This window comes from Myotis yumanensis, unplaced genomic scaffold (assembly GCF_028538775.1).
Source record: "Myotis yumanensis isolate MYYU_CA2020_CCGP unplaced genomic scaffold, mMyoYum1.0.hap1 SCAF_14, whole genome shotgun sequence".
NCBI classification, from domain to species: domain Eukaryota; kingdom Metazoa; phylum Chordata; class Mammalia; order Chiroptera; family Vespertilionidae; genus Myotis; species Myotis yumanensis.
The window spans coordinates 32,180,917-32,197,286 of NW_027223765.1; the positions used below are offsets into that span (position 1 = coordinate 32,180,917).

The following is a 16,370-nucleotide window of genomic DNA, read 5'->3' on the forward strand; positions in this document are numbered from 1 at the left end:
GTAAAGCTGGAATCGGAGCCACAGCAGACTGACACCAGGTTTGACAGCTCAGAAAGCATTATTGCAGGGACCCCTCTCTTGGGTCCCCTGTTGGGGTTCTCTGAAAGGCGTCCTCCTAGGGGTGTCAGAAAGAGTAGGAAGACACCTCTGGTGAGGCTCCTATTCCCCAGCCAGGAAGTGGCTGGGGGAGAGAGACCGGTGGGAGCAAAGCGGCAGGGTGAGCAGACCAGCACAGGGACCGAGCTGGGGGGGGGGGGGGGGGGGGAGTGGGCGGGGAGGGCGGAGCCTCGGAACCAAGTCCCCTGGGGTCTCAGGCTGCATTCCTCCGAGGTCTGCAAAGGCCACCGCTTAAAGGCGCAGAGGAGCAGCTGGGAACGAGAACAAAGCGGCCAGGCCCCCCTCGGAGGAAGGAAGGAGCGAACCCCAGGAAACAGCTGATAGCGCTAAGCTCAGCTTGTTTTTTTCCTCTGCTCAACAGTTCTCCTGCCACGGCAAACAAAAGATGTACATTTTGATTCCCTCTTCTGTTTGGATTGTGCTGTCAAGTGGATCTGGTTTGTGATGAGCCGGGGGGGAGCGAGGCGGAGGAGACAGCCGCGGGCGGTTTCTTGCTCCACTGGCCAGTTCGCTGGGCCCAGGCCACCCTGCTGCCTGGAAACGCAGAGAGCGTCTTTGTCTGTCTCTCCCCACCTGGTCGTCAAATCCAGCCTGACCTGGCCGCACCAGGGCCGTGGCACCGGCACTTCTCCTGATGATGGCATTAAGGTCGCCAACTTTCCAGATTCGGGGAAAGGGGAGCTTTCCTCCTCACTGTGACCTTGATGGGCCTGCACGTGCATGCAAGTGCGCACGCACACTCCGCTTTATGGGTGTGTACAACTATTAAGATAGGCGCTGTGCCCTCTGAGACCCACTGAAGGGCCCCTCCCTGTCCTCATCACCTCCGAGGTCACAGTCCACTGCTGACCAAAGCCACATTGGGGCGCATGTGAGTGCAGAATACACCCACCCGGCCCGGCCCCTCAGCCCCTTGTGGGCCCAGGGATGAGAGTGACAACGGCCACAGGGTCAGTGGAAACCCACACCCAACAGCAATAGTGATGTAGCTGGTGTCTGCACAGGCCCCAGCGGGCTGGCTCCGATCTTGACCCCACTGTAGGGTGTCAGAGTCTGAACACACCTGTAGGTGACAGGTGGCCCTGATGGGACTAAGAATCCACACGCCATGGCTGTGGTGGAAGGACTTCTTGCTGCCCCTGGGGGGCAGCTGGGGAGGGGGCAGCCCCTACATGGCTTCCTAAACCCTGTGAGGTCTGGTGCCTGAAGCCCCGCAATGCTGGGCATACTTTGTGTTGCCTGACCAGGTGTTGACTGTGTGCGTCCGACAAAGGGCACTATGTATAAAACCAAAAGCAAAACAAAATGAAGCAAAAGAAAGGGGAAAAAAAAGGACAAACCACACAAAACCCTCCATTCAGAGTTGTGTTGCTGCTGCCACTTGGTGATCCCTTCAGCCCTGGCAATGGCAGTTCTGGTCACACGGACTGAAAGCGACTGCTTTGATGGCGCAGAGACCAATGTGCGGGGGGGGGGGGGGGGGGGGGGGGGGGGGCCGGGGGGCGCTTTGTAACTGCAAGAGTTAAACTGAGCCAGAGAGGTCAGCTGGCTCTACCCCGCCCCATGCTGCCTGGCCCATTCTCTCCTCCCACCCCACTCTGAGGAGGCAGTTCACATGCAGAAGACAAATGGCTTAAAGGGCAGGCCATTAATTTTTTCAGCTGGAGGCTGCGATGGAATTTGGGTGCTTAGACTCTGGCGTGCGCCTCTAATTCCATTCTTCTCCTCTGTGAAATACCTCCACTCTTCAAGGCGGCAGTGCCCTTCAGAATCCTACCAGGACCTTTTCTGTCTTGGGCCAAGAGGCAAATTTAGTCCCGACAATAATTTGGAATGAATCTCAGGCTGCCCTGGCTGTCCGGTGTTTTTTCCACTCCACCAACGGGCTACAGTGTGGGGAAGACGGAGGCCGATTCTTCATTCATTTTCTTGGGGAGGGAACAATGTGTTCCCAGAATACTGCAAGGTCTGGCCCCCACCTCCCAGCAGCCTTTGTAGTGGGAGCAGCCCAGCCAGCCTCTGATGAACAGAGATACGGGCAAAGAAAGGAGAACTTGTTGGGAAAGGGTAAAGGAAAGCAGCTTAAGCCAGGATGGAACAAGGAGAGCACTTAGTACTTGGCACATGGGGAGAGGGAAGGAGGGGACTCTACGGAGAGAAAATGAATCCTGAAGGGGACGTGGAGGGTCAGGAAAAGCAATTTCACCTGCATCCATAGGGGCCGTGTGATGCTGTGGTTCAAAGTGCAGACCTGGGTGGGAATCTCGGGTGGGTGACCTTGGGCAAGATTTAACTCTCTGTGGTTCAGTTTTCTAATCTGAAAAATGGAGGACACAATAGTCTCTGTCTCATAGGATTATCATGAAGCTTAAACAAGAAATTCAGGTAATGCTCCTGAGAAAGTATTTAGCATATGATAAACGCTCAGTGAGTATTGTCCGCTATTATTTCTAATTTTTCACCCAGGAGGCGTCTCACCAGCCTTTTTCCAGGACAAGGCGTGTTCTCCACTTTCACCTTCCACCTCCTACTGAGCAACTGGTGTCTATCTGGTCCTGATGAGCGATGCTAATCCTTAAAGTCACTCCACTCCAAAATGTGCTCATTGGAAGGGTGACACACACAGAGTAGAACTTACCAACCACCACGGTCTGCACTGCAGTTGGATGTTGCTTGTGGTCTTCCTCTGTGCCTCTCCCACCCCAGCAGGAGAGATTAAACCCGAGAGAAGCTGGATAGGAACATACAGCCCAACTGAGAGTTGAGGATAGTGAAATACTGAATACGGGGAGATCCTCAATCCCTTCCCCACCTCAGCTCCCAGAATGAGGGTAAGCAGGCTGACACCTCTCAGGTAGGGTCCTGGAGGATCTTTATGGGGAAACTGAACAGCCCAACAAGGTCAATGGATACTCACAGGTGAGGTCCCCATTGACATGGGTTGGCAGGATCACCCTCCAGGAAAGCCCATCCATTGATCAGCTTCATGCTAGCTTTTTAGTGTTCACTCTTACATGTGAACAAATCGTCAAAGATCATTTGTCATTTCAAAAAAGCTCTCTAAAATAAAATACAATGAAAAGAAAAAAGAAAGAAAGATCCAGGTCAGTGTGGATCAGTGGTTGAGCATCAACCTATGAACCAGAGGTCACAGTTCTATTCTGGTCAGGGCACACGCCCAGGTTGCAGGCTCGATCCCCAGTAGGGGGCGTGCAGGAGGCAGCCAATCAGTGACTCTCATGATTGATATTTCTATCTCTCCCTCTCCCTTCTTCTCTGACATAAAAATATATAAATTTTTTAAAAAAGAAAGAAAGAAAACAGAAGAAACAAACTTGTAGAAAACAGGAACAATGCAGGAAGTAGAAGAGACAATTTTTTAAAACATACTTAATATCCTTTGCGATTTAAGAGAAGATATTGCATCCATGAAACAAGAACATATGCTATAAGGCAAGGAACACTCAGAGAAAAACAACAAGGATATTTGCAAATTAAAAAACAAAACACTGATATGTTTGCAGAACAACATGGATAAATCTCAAAAACATCTAAAAGTCACAAAGTGGGCGGGGCGGGCGGAATGGGGATATCTATAATAGTGTTAACAATTTAAAAAAGAAAAAAAAAGAAGCCAGACACAGAAATGTATCTGCCATTCAATTTCATTCATATGAAATCCAAGAACCAACAAAATGAACCTACAGTGACAGAAACCAGAAAGTGGTTTCCTGGGAGGAGAATGGACTAGAGAGGGAACTTTCTTAGATGAAAATGTTCTATATCTTGTTTAGGTGGCATTTACGTGGGTGTATTCAATTATCAAAACTTATTTAACTGACTAGCCGAGACCTGTGCACATTATTCTATGCTAATTATATATTAATAAAAGCGTATTTGCAGTCCTGGCCAGGTAGCTCAGTTGTTAGAGGATTGTCCAAAATGCCAATGTCAGGGTTCAATTCCCAGTTAGGGCACATACAAGAATCAGCCAATGAATGCATAAATAAGTGGAACAACAAATCGATGTTTCTCTCTCTCAAATCAATTTTTAAAAATAAAGAATAAATAAAAACATATTTGCAGAAATGAAAAGCTCAATAGAAAAATTAAGCCTCTAGATCTAACTATCAATGTACAGGAAATACACAGTACAGAGGAACATGTAACTGATACCACCAAAGTGCAGTCAGCAAAATATGACTGTGGCAAACTCTACAGTTTAGCCAGATTTTCCCAATAAAAACTTGCAAGGGGTGGTAACAGAGGAAGAATTTATATATTCACAGAGATTTAAGAGACATATCCATCAATCATATGGATTATTTGAATCCAAATTTAAACGAACTGTTTGGAAGACAAATATATAGGACAATTGGGACAGCATTAGTATATCCAGATATTTGAAAATATTAAAGAATTATTGTGATTTAAGTGCGAGAATGGTATTGTAGTGATTGGTTTTTGGATTTTTTAAAAATGACTTTATCTTTTAGAGATTCATAGTGAAATACAAAGGATACGAGGTCTAGGATATTCTGGGGCAGTGGGAGTGGGCAGGGGAATAGGAACAGTGCATATAATATGTAATTTGGGTGACCATATATTCGCTTGCCCAGTTTACATCTGTTATCCATCCCTCTGTTGATCCATTAATTCATCATATCTTTTATGTATTTACAGTAAGTTTCCTTCTTTTTCCTACCTCCACCCCCCAGCACCTTCGCCTTGCTCATATCACATGACCACCCTGGGTGCAAAGGATGCTGGGAGGTGGAGTACTTAACCTCCTGGCCTATAATAGAGAGATAACAAGGGAAAGGGAAGACTGGGATTGCCTTTTGCTACTTTGACTTATAGCATTTCTCAGACTCATCCACCTCCCCGCTCCAGCCTCCCCTCCCACCATCGCATCCCATAGACCTTATATTTCAGAATGTCGAATCCCTTAAAGATCCTCAAAAGTCCCTGAACACCTCACATTTTTCCTGACTTCATCTCCTGCACAGGCCCGTTAGCGGGATAGCAGTCTCTCCCCTGTGGCTTTATACTCCCATTATGGTATTTACCCTACTTTATTGAATGAACTTTTGGACCTGTCTGTCTCCACCAGCCTGTAAGATCCCAAGGGCAGGCGCCAGGCCTTATATGTCTTGGTATCTGTAGAACTCACTGCAGGGAATGGCTCCATAGTAAATGGAAAACATCTAGTTACCAGCTTTTACTGCGGTTTACACCGTCTTGTTGGGCAAGCACCAAGGGAGGCAGTAAGTACCTGGTTTGGATACAAAGATGAGTAAGTATATCCTGGGCCTCAGAGGAGCTTACAATACCCTTTTGTCCGGGCAAATGCAAAACTAGACAAGACGCCAGAACAACAGATGTAAACCGGGACGTCCCAGGCAAACCGGAATATACGCTCACCCAAATTACATACTGCACTCACGCTGCCTCTGTGAAAACAGCAGTGCCATGCTGACTCATGCCAGCCTGCCAGACCCCAGTCACTCCCAGAATCCTCGTGCACAGCCAATTACTCCTCATTAGTGCTCGGGTCATTTAATTTTGTTTCTTGTTATCCGTGTAAAAATTATTACAAATTGAATATCCTAAGACATTACATACACTGTGCACATAAAAAACATATATTTGCCTGGCCAGCATGGCTCAGTGGTTGAGCGTCGACCTATGAACCAGGAAGTCACGGTTTGATTCCCAGGCAGGGTACATGCCCGGGTTGTGGATTCAGTCACCAGTGTGGGGCATGCATATATACATTCCTTGGTATTAACACCAGTCTCTGGTCTGTTGTCTTTATTGATAGGCATTGTGGGTGTTTCTAGCTTGTGACTGTTACGAATAATGGAACTGAGAACATCTCAAAATAGATCCCTTTCTCTTCCTTCTGGGTCATTTCTTTGAGGTACATACTGCAAAGCTAAGTAGCCTGGTTGAAAGACAGGAACAGATGATACATCAAATTTTTTATTGCTCTAAGTCTTACTGCTCTAATATAAGCTCATTGTCACTTTAAGGTGTTTTTGCTTGCATTTTTAATTGCTGTAGAAGTTATACATTATGCTTTAACCAAAAGCTACTTAGTTTGGGGGATAAAAACACATTGTCATGTAAATACAGTTTATCATTACAAGGTATATTGTAGGTATTCGTTAAATATTTGTTGAATGAATGAATGAATGAATGTACTAAAATCACACACAGTCACAAAAAGTGACAAATACTATATGATTCCTGTTATATAAGGTTCCTAGAGTATTCAAATTCATGGAGACAGAAAGTAGCATGGTGGTTGCCAGGGGCTGGGGAATTTTTGTTTAGTGGATATTAGAGTTTCAGTTTTGCAAGATGAAAAGCGTTCTGGAGATTCATTGCACAGTGATGTGAATGTTCTTTATTCTCTTGAACTGTACATTTAAAAATGACTAAGATGGTAAACCTTATGTTATGTGTATTTTACATACATATATAATTTTTTTAACTCAGTGGTCGTTTGGTATATATTGTCAGTAGAGGTGTGCCTACATTATATGGTCATGCATGTTAAATGAAGTTTCATATGTGCGATTTTCTAGTTTAAACAACTGTTGATTTTTTAATGCAGAGACAGACAGACCAAGATATGTGATGTTAATATTACTGCACAGCAAATAGAATAGGAAACATCATAGACTAGATAACATTATGTGAACATTCAAAATTAGCAATGAAGTGCTCAACCTTATAACCTTAAAAAAAATAATGCATCTAATTTCCTGTTACCTGTGATTTAAAACAGACAGGCCTGGCCGGTGTGGCTCAGTTGGTTGGAACATCCTTCTGTGCACCAAAGGGTGACAGGTTCCATTCCTAAGCGGGGCCCCTGCCTGGGTTTCAGGTTTGGTCACCCATTGGGGCCCGTGTGGGAGGCAACCGATCAATGTTTCTCTCTCACGTCGGTGTTTTTCTCTCCCTGTCTCTCCCTTCCTCTCTCTAAAATCAATTTTTTAAAGGAGAAAAATTGTTTAATAAATAAATAAAACAAACGCAGAACTTAGAGGTTTTAGAGAATCCACTTGAACTTTTCACCTTTAAAGATGAGGTGAGGAGACTAAGAGAGGGCAAGTGATTTTCTCTCTTCAAGAGCAGCTACATTGTCGCTTTCATAGTGCACTCCAGCCAAGTCCTTTTTATATGTCATTGGCCCAGTGGATATTATGTCCTGCCCTGACTGCCCCAGAGCCTGCTGGGAAAGCAGGGAATCGAATGGGTTAGACCAGGGGTGGGCAAACTTTTTGACTCGAGGGCCACAATGGGTTCTTAAACTGGACCGGAGGGCCGGAACAAAAGCATGGATGGAGTGTTTGTGTGAACTAATATAAATTCAAAGTTAACATCATTACATAAAAGGGTACGGTCTTTTTTTTTTTTTTAGTTTTATTCATTTCAAACGGGCCGGATCTGGCCCGCGGGCCGTAGTTTGCCATGGCTGGGTTAGACACAATGTCATGCCAAATCTATAATAATAAAAGCGTAATATGCTAATTAGACTGGACATCCTCCGGACGAAGCCGGGGCTGTGAGGGAAGCCTGGGTCCCGGGTGCCAGAGGAAGCCAGTGCCGGCAGCCAGGGGAAGGAAGGCTACTCTTGCATGAATTTCATGCATTGGGCCTCTAGTAAATTAATAAACCCCTTAACAAGAAAAGAAAAGGAGAATGGGTATTGGATAGACAATCAACAACTTCTCTTACACTCACATTAGTGTTTTTGTTTTGTTTTGTTCTGTTTTTGTTTGGGTGTTTCAGGCTGGAACCAATGGTTATATGGCACCTGAAATCCTAATGGAAAAAGTGAGTTACTCCTATCCCGTGGACTGGTTTGCAATGGGATGCAGTATTTATGAAATGGTTGCTGGAAGAACACCATTCAAAGATTACAAGGAAAAAATCAGTAAAGAGGATTTAAAGCAAAGAACCCTGAAAGAAGAGGTCACATTCCAACATGATAACTTCACAGAGGAAGCCAAAGATATTTGCAGACTCTTCTTGGCTAAGAAACCAGAGCAACGCTTAGGAAGCAGGTAAATTACCATGTAATAGAGATGATTCGTGACGTCAGCATTGTCCACAGGCATTTGGAGAATGTTGTGGGTTAATGACAAAGCTTTGGGATTACGTTGTGTTATTATTGTCCTACTAGAGGACATTAGTGCACTCGGGAGTCCCTTAGCCCGGCCTTCACCCTTTAGCAGTCCAGGAGCCCTTGGGAGATGTCCACCTGATGGCCACAGTGGGACAGCCTTAGCGCTGCCGCTGAGGTGGGAGAGGCTCCCACCACTGCTGCTGTGCTCACCAGCCGTCAGCCTGGCTTGTGGCTGAGCGGCCCTCCCCCAGTGCGAGCACACTGACCACCAGGGGGCAGCAGGAGCGTTGAGTACGCATCATAGCGACTGGTTGTTCAGCGGTTCAGTTGATTTGCATATTACCCTTCTATTATATAGGATTATTATTTGCATATTATATGGTTAAGTATTTCTGATATTTTCAAACTCTATGAGCAATTGATATGGAACTATCTCTAAGATATATTTTAAACTGAAAAAGTGAGGGGCAAAGCAGCATATATAAAAAGGAAGAAAGAAAATATGTAATTCAAATAGCTGCATACACCATTTTAAGCAGAGTATACAAGGAATGTATAGGATTGGTTGCCTCTTACAAAGGAAATTGGGGGCTGTGACAGGGATGCAAATGAGGATTGTCACTATAGAACCCTATTATCTTTTGAATTTTGAACGACATGAATAAATTATCTATTCAAAAATTAAAGCTCAAAATAAAATTAAAACACCAGTACTGAGTGCCAAAGCTCTGGAAAATTCTTCCCCTATTAAAAGTCTCTGTAAAATATCATCAACCAGACAACAGATATTTAGCAAATACATATGATGTTGCCAGATTAGTTAATATAGTCAAAATTAGTTTTGAGGAAAGTCAAGTTTTATTGCTTACAATGGAATAATAAGATCAAGATATTTTAGACGAAAAAAACTACATAAAAGTTGACCTATGAAGAAACCCTTGGCAGAGGGAGAAAAACAAGGGCTTAGAGCCACAGACCAGACTCCCATTCCAGCTCTGCTATCATTTGCTATGTACTGGCCGTTTTACCTCATGTAATTGAGTTACTTTCTCTGAGTCTCAATATCCTCCTATATAAAATGGGCAGGGAGGGTGGTATGATGGTTAAACTCAGTATCAGCTTGGCTAGGCCACAGTACTCAGATATTTGATCAAGCAGTATACTAGATGTTTCTGCAAATATTTTTTTTTAAATGAGATTAACATATAAATCAGTAGGCTTCCAGTAAAGCAGATTATTCTTCAGAATGTGGATGGGCCTCATCCAATCAGTTGAAGGCCTTGGAAAAGAGAGAATTCTCCCAGAAAACCTAGCTCTGGACTTGAACTGCGACTCTTCCCTGGCTCTCTAGCCTGATAGCTTACCTTAAAGAATTTGGACTTGCCAAGCCTCCACCAGGAAAAATATTTTTCTCTACCCTCTTAGGTTCAAGAATGGAGACCTGCAAACTAAACTGGCAAAAGACATTTTCCTTGATGTACATATGCAAGAGTTCACAGACAGATGTGACTAGGAGGTGGTTAGAATTGGGGGCTTATGTGCCATCTCAAGAGGGGAAGAGGAGGAGGAGAAGGGCACTTATAGGCAAGCAAATGACTTGTTAGTACTGGTGGGGGTGGGCACTGTGAGAGAACAAATGTCTTTTAGGGCAAATAAACAGGCCCTCAGGAGAACAGATGGGAGATATGATAGTTTTGTGACAATATCTATTTTTGGTGTGGTGTTGATTTCTGTCACTGGCAATATGAGTCAGTCTTCCCTGGTTCCAAAACTCCTGAAATTCCCCGGGGAGAGGATTGATGAGTTGAGTTCTTTTAGGAGGCTCTGCTTTTATGCACATGTGCCTCTGTTGACTCTCAAATGCCCTTAGCTCAAAATAACTTTTATGTCACTGTGGTGCATTCTGGATCCTTTGGTTCTGCCCCTCTGAGGAACCTGGCTAATACAGTGGGCGTCTCCCTGCTGAGCAGTGGCTCAGAGATCCTGGCTGCTTCCATCTTTTTTTTTTTAAATATATATTTTTATTGTTTTCAGAGAGGAAGGGAAAGGGAAAGAGATAGAAAATCAATGATGAGAGAGAACCATCGATTGGCTGCCTCCTGCACGCTCCCCGCTAGGGATCAGCCCGCAACCCAGGCATGTGCCCTGACCGGGAATCAAACCGTGACCTCCTGGTTCATAGGTTGACGCTCAACCACTGAGCCACACCGGCCAGGCGTGGCTGCATCCATCTTACGCTTCGTGGGAACTGGTGGCTTCCAGGTGCCGTGACCTGAGAAGAGAACCTGGGAGCTTTGTGCTGCCTCAGCCAGGAAGTGGCCCACTTCACATATCACTTTTGATGGCCAGAACATTCCTTGGGCCCTCGCTAAGGGTGAGGGGGCTGGCCAGTGTTGTCTTCTGTGTGCCCAGGAAGGAGAGACCTGGATGTGGTGACCACCAACCATCTCTACCATCTGGTTCTTGAGTATCAGAGGGCACACCTACAGTGGCCGAGGCAATGGGGGAAGCAAACAGTCCCTTTTATTTTATTTTCATTTTTTTAAATGTATTTTTCAATTACAGTTGAAGTACAATGTTATATTAGTTTTAGGTGTACAACGTAGTGATTAGACATTTATATAACCTACAAAGTGATCACCCTGATAAGGCTAGTCCCCAGCTGACACCATACACAGGGGAACAATCTCGTTAGATGGCTTCCTTGGAGGGAATACCACCCACTTGGTGTGTTTGAGAATCTATCTCAGTACTTTTATAAGCACACTTTGGATCTATAAAATGAGATGTTGATAAACTTCTTCAAGAAAATGCCACCTTAAAGCACTGGATCGTTGCCTGAAACTGCTCCATCAAACCTTTTTATAAAGCATATGTTGTTGTGCCTGTTTTGAATATAACTGTTTACAACATTAAAGAGGAGTCATATAAAAACCAGCTGTTCAGTGAAAAAGAAAACCTTCCAACATTTTCATTTCAACTCTTCATAGTTTTAAAAACTTCATTCATGCCCTGGTCAGCATGGCTCAGTTGGTTGAGCGTCTTCCCACGCACCAAAGGTTGCTGGTTCAATCCCCAGTAGGGGGCGTGCAGGAGGCAGGGGATTGATGTTCTACTCTCACATCAATGTTTCTCTCTCCCTCTCCTTTCCTCTGTCTCTAAAATCAATTTAAAAACATTTTTTTAATGCCGAAAAAAATTCACTCAAATGTGATTAATTTTGTGGGTGTCCTTCAAAGCAGAGCGAATGCCTGGAGAGCATGTTACATAGCAGAGAGGTCAAGTTCCCCCTCCCCAGGGCACCTACGAGCATTTAAAATAAAGTGAAGTGGAACCTAATGAGCACAAATAAACTAACAAACAAAAGAGAAACAGACTCATAGAGAACAGACTGACAGCTGTCAGAGGGGAGAGGGTTTGGGGGGCTAGGTGAAAAAGGTGAAGGGATTAAAAAAAACACCTCTTAGACACAGACAACAGTATGGTGATTACCAGAGGGAAAGGGGGCGGGGGGGTATCAACCATGGTGTTTTCCAATAAAATCAAAGGTGACTTAAGTATTTTGCAGGTTTCATTCTGATCGGCCCATGCAGCAGAGCAAGAGCAAATACCCATGCACTTGTCTGACGGCAGTTTCAGGCTAATGCCCACTGTTCTTGGCAGACCAAACCCCACAGTGTGGTCCTCATGTAAGGGCAGCTGGTATCTCATCGTCATTGAATGGTATGAGAAAATCCACTATAATCCCCATGTGGGAATCAGTAACCCAAGAGCCCCTGTTAATGCTCGCAAATGTATTCCACTCCAGCAAGCAGGGGAGTCTCCCTGCAGCTCGCTGCCAGGTGGCCTATCACAAAAGACGCCGGCTCCTTCAGTAGCCTCTCCTCTTGGTCCAAGACGAGATGGGTCAAAAGCGCCCTGCACAAAGCAGCCCGGGGAAGACTCAAGAGTACAATCACCTTCATGCGATTTCTAACTACAGATCTCAGGTGAACTGGATCAAAGTGATCAGCTTTGTGGTGGCCTGGACACAGAGGGCAAGGAGTAGAGGTTGGGAAGCCTCATCCTCTGTTGTTAGCATCAGCAAACACAGACGTTAATTGGAAAAGGACATTGTTATGTAAATGTCCCAGGGCCAAGAGACTGAGAAAGAGGCTGACAATTCTAACATTAAATCAAGAATTTATTAGGGGAACTTGCATACGAGGCATGTCTTGGGCGGTGGCAAGATGCCATGGATCTCCAAGTGCAGGTGATTAGGGTTATATAGTACAGGGCAGGGTGGGTGGGGTACTGGGGTGACTGGTCCCAAATTAGGGGGAAATGCCTTACGTGCTTGCCTGGGGCTGGGCAACTGTTTGTTCAAAGAAGCAGCACACCTGGGGGCTAGGGGAGGGGTCCATCAGACATTCTCTGAGAGGAGTTTCCAGAGGCAAGCTTTAGCCAGGATCTAGCTGGCGGGTCCAGCAGTGTCAGGCACTGGTCACACCATGGAATAGTCTCTCCCCCATAGATATAAGGCATGGACCCTGCCTTCCAGATGCATCTAGTTAGGGGTCTTGAGGAACATTAAAGAAAGCCTCTAAGTGGTTCATCGATCCCTTGTCTTATGTGACATGTTGCAAAAGGACTGCATTCAGCCATCCTGACGGACAAGCCCAGGCCATCCTGGTTTCTCCAAGTTAAAGCTGATCAGAGTGAGTTTAAGGCGCCCTCTTGACCTCTGGGACAATGTGATCATGCCTGCCAGCGGCCATAACGTGGTACAAATTCCTTCCTCCTGGCACCTGGTCCCGTTCCAACTCCTTTGTTCTCTGTGAGACACAGGCCTGGAGCTCATTCCTGATCTACTTGGATGGAATTCTAGTTCTATCCTTGTTCTACCACATTTAAAATCTGTCTGAGACCCACCACCCAATCTCTCTGATACCTTAAAATGGTGAATATTGCTGTGTAAATTATACCTCAATACAACTAACTAACAATATATATAGTAACCCCCAAAAAGTATTCACACTTTAATAGCTGGTAGCTCAATTTTGAAAGTAAAATATATATATATATATATATTTTTAAATATATATTTTATTGATTTTTTACAGAGAGGAAGGGAGAGAGGTAGAGAGTTAGAAACATCGATGAGAGAGAAACATCGATCAGCTGCCTCCTGCACATCTCCTACTGGGGATGTGCCCGCAACTCAGGTACATGCCCTTGACCGGAATCGAACCTGGGACCCTTTAGTCCACAGGCTGACGCTCTATCCACTGAGCCAAACCGGTTTTGGCGTAAAATATATTTTAATAAACACTGCCTTTATAATTATTGAGAGTGAGTGTATACATTTTTGGGGAATATATATGTCCTTGAAGCTTCAGTTCATCTCAGCAATCCTCCCTCAAGGCTTCTACTCTACAGGCTATAAACCACACAGATATTGGGCAGTAGATTCTAAGAGAAGGCAAGTCTGCATTTTCCCTTCTTTCCATTGATGGAGACTTGAAGGCCTTTAGAAGAAAAAAGAAACCTTGTAGTATCTCAGGATGCAGCTCTCCATACCTGTCTTTTCAGTCGGGTTATAATGGGGAAAGTCCAAGGAGGCCTGGATGGCCTTTCTGGATGGGACTAGGCCAGAATCACAGAACAACAACATAAGTGAAGGGTTTAACGTGTTAGCTGAGGGTAGGCTCTGAATACATGTTAATTATTATCACTATTAGTAGTAACATCCTTAGTGTGTTTAGACTCTACTCATCTTACTGGGCAGAATGTGCTTCAGTAATCATGTGACATGATGGGGAGTCTCTGAGGGGTGGGTTGGGCTTACTGTCTTGTTTCCAACAAATAGAATATGGCACAAGTGATGAGATGTCATTTCTAAGAATAAGTATTAAAAAGATTGTGCCTTCTGTCTTAAACTTTACTCCCCTCCCCTGATCATTTGCTCTGGGGATAACCAGTGACAATGTTATAATAAGGCAACCCTATGGAGAGGCTCACGTGGTGATGGATGGAGGCTTTCCAGTATTATATGAGTGAGCTTAGAGAGAGATCTTCCCCCAACTCCAGGTGAACCTCCAGATGAGACCACAGCCCTGACCAACAGCTTTACTGCAACCTCCCAAGAGACCTCGAGGCAGGGGCACCCAGTTAACCATGTCTACATTCTTGTCCCACCGAAACTGTGAGATAATTCATGTTTATTGTTGTAAGCCCCTGAATGTTGGGGCAATTTGTTACACAGCAACAGGTAAATAATAGAAGAGGGTACACATTTGGGAACATACATTTCCCCCCTTATTCTGAGGCAAATACTGGAATAATTTCTAGCATAAGGAAGGAAGATTTGATAGCAAATAAACATAGTCTTGAGCACCAACCATATGCTCATTCATGCTACTGACAATTACGAATGGATTTTGTTTTAAGTTTTTTAAAGATTATCATGCCAGCTGGGGGTTGGGGAAGGGGTGGGGATTAGGTGGGCTCCTAGAAATCATGTTCTGTGATGAGTGAGATGTGAGTGTGGTCTTTCAAAATGTGAGTGGTTGTGATGTGAAAAGAGACATTAACTTGTTCCTGTGACCCTGAAGGGCAGAGCAAGGGGTGAAGACTGGAAGTTGCAGGCAAACAGGTTCTGGCCCCACTGACGTCTGCTGGTGTTTCATGGAAACACCAAGAATGAAAATCGTGTCAACTGCTAGATTCTTGGCAAATCACATCTACGTGTGAAGGCTGTCTGCAAACAATAAAATGCTACCGTCTGCATAGGGCAGAATTGCGGGTGATTTTCAAAGTTATCATTTTTGTAAATGACTCTTTGCATCGTTATACTGTCTTGGCCATTGACCTGTGTTACAGGAAAAGAACGCGGCATGCTTTGTATTGCTAGGACGGTTCCCGTTTGGGTTTGTTACCGTGTTGGGCTGAGAATCTCCTTTCTTCACAGAGGAAAGTCAGATGATCCCAGGAAACACCCTTCCTTCAAAACCATCAACTTTCCTCGCCTGGAAGCAGGCCTCGTGGAACCCCCATATGTGCCAGACCCTTCGGTGGTTTATGCCAAAGACATCGACGACATTGAAGATTTCTCTGAGGTTCGGGGAATCGAGTTTGATGATAAAGATAAGAAGTTCTTCCAAAGATTTGCAACAGGTGCTGTCCCCATAGCGTGGCAGGAAGAGATCATAGAAACGGGACTGTTTGAAGAATTGAACGATCCCAACAGACTTGCAGGTTGTGGGGAGGGTAACTCATCCAAGTCTGCTGTGTGTTTGTTATTGTAAGTTGTTCTCTCTACCAGACAGGCAGCAGGAGTCTCAGCTGACCTAATCCTCGACTGTTCCTGTTAACCTAAAAATAAAAATAAAAAGGGCCTTTCGAGATGAGAGGCAACACGATTTATTGAGGTCCATAAGAAGAGCTATTTGGGACGCACTGATTCAGACGGGAGCCCAAATGGTGTTCCGATTAGGAGACGAAGGCGACGGGAATGTATGAGAAAGAAAGGGAAGGGTGGCAATTACATCAGTAAGAGGAAGCCATGTCCGTCGGTGCAGAGAACATAACACAGTGATATTAATTCTCAATAATGCTATTTTAGTTTCCAGTCCAGTAGTTATAGGAACTGCTTTCTTGTTATCTTTGCAAACAGATTTTTAGGACAAATGTTGCCCTAGGCCCAGTCCAGAGGTTATTTTGTCCTGTTTTAACATTCCAGAGATTTGAGGCACAAGACACACTGGGCAGTTCCTCTGGCGGGGCAGTTCTGGTTTCATTTTAAAGTGGCTCCATTTATGTCGTGTTTACATTCCTAACACACAAAAATCTATTACAAAGGGAGCTGATCAATCAGGAGGCCATTTATCATAAAGCAATTCAAAGGACAGCCTCTCTCTCTCTCTCTCTCTCCCCTTTCTTCCTTCTTCCTCCTGTCCGTCCTCCCTCCCTCTTTTCCTCCCTTTCTTTTTTCATAAAGATGAGTGCAGTCTCAGTTTTCACTGAGGGCTGGGAAAAGGAACACAGGTTTATTTTGATAAACTAAAAGCATGAGCTCTCTACTATCATGTCCCTGAAAATTACACAAAGTCCTAGGAACACAGAAAGGAACTTT

General features: G+C 44.8%; 1 protein-coding gene across 2 annotated transcripts in view; it reads left to right on the forward strand.

The window, feature by feature from the left end:
* GRK7 (G protein-coupled receptor kinase 7) overlaps positions 1-15,615 on the forward strand; it is a 29,276-nt gene extending 13,661 nt beyond the window's left edge. For both annotated transcript variants that reach the window (XM_070391382.1, XM_070391381.1), the window contains 2 exons: positions 7,921-8,195; positions 15,207-15,615. In XM_070391382.1, coding sequence (XP_070247483.1) covers positions 7,921-8,195; positions 15,207-15,543 — 612 coding nt within the window. In that variant the 3' untranslated portion in view covers positions 15,544-15,615. The remainder of the gene's footprint in view (positions 1-7,920; positions 8,196-15,206) is intronic.
* The last annotated feature ends 755 nt before the right edge of the window (positions 15,616-16,370 follow it).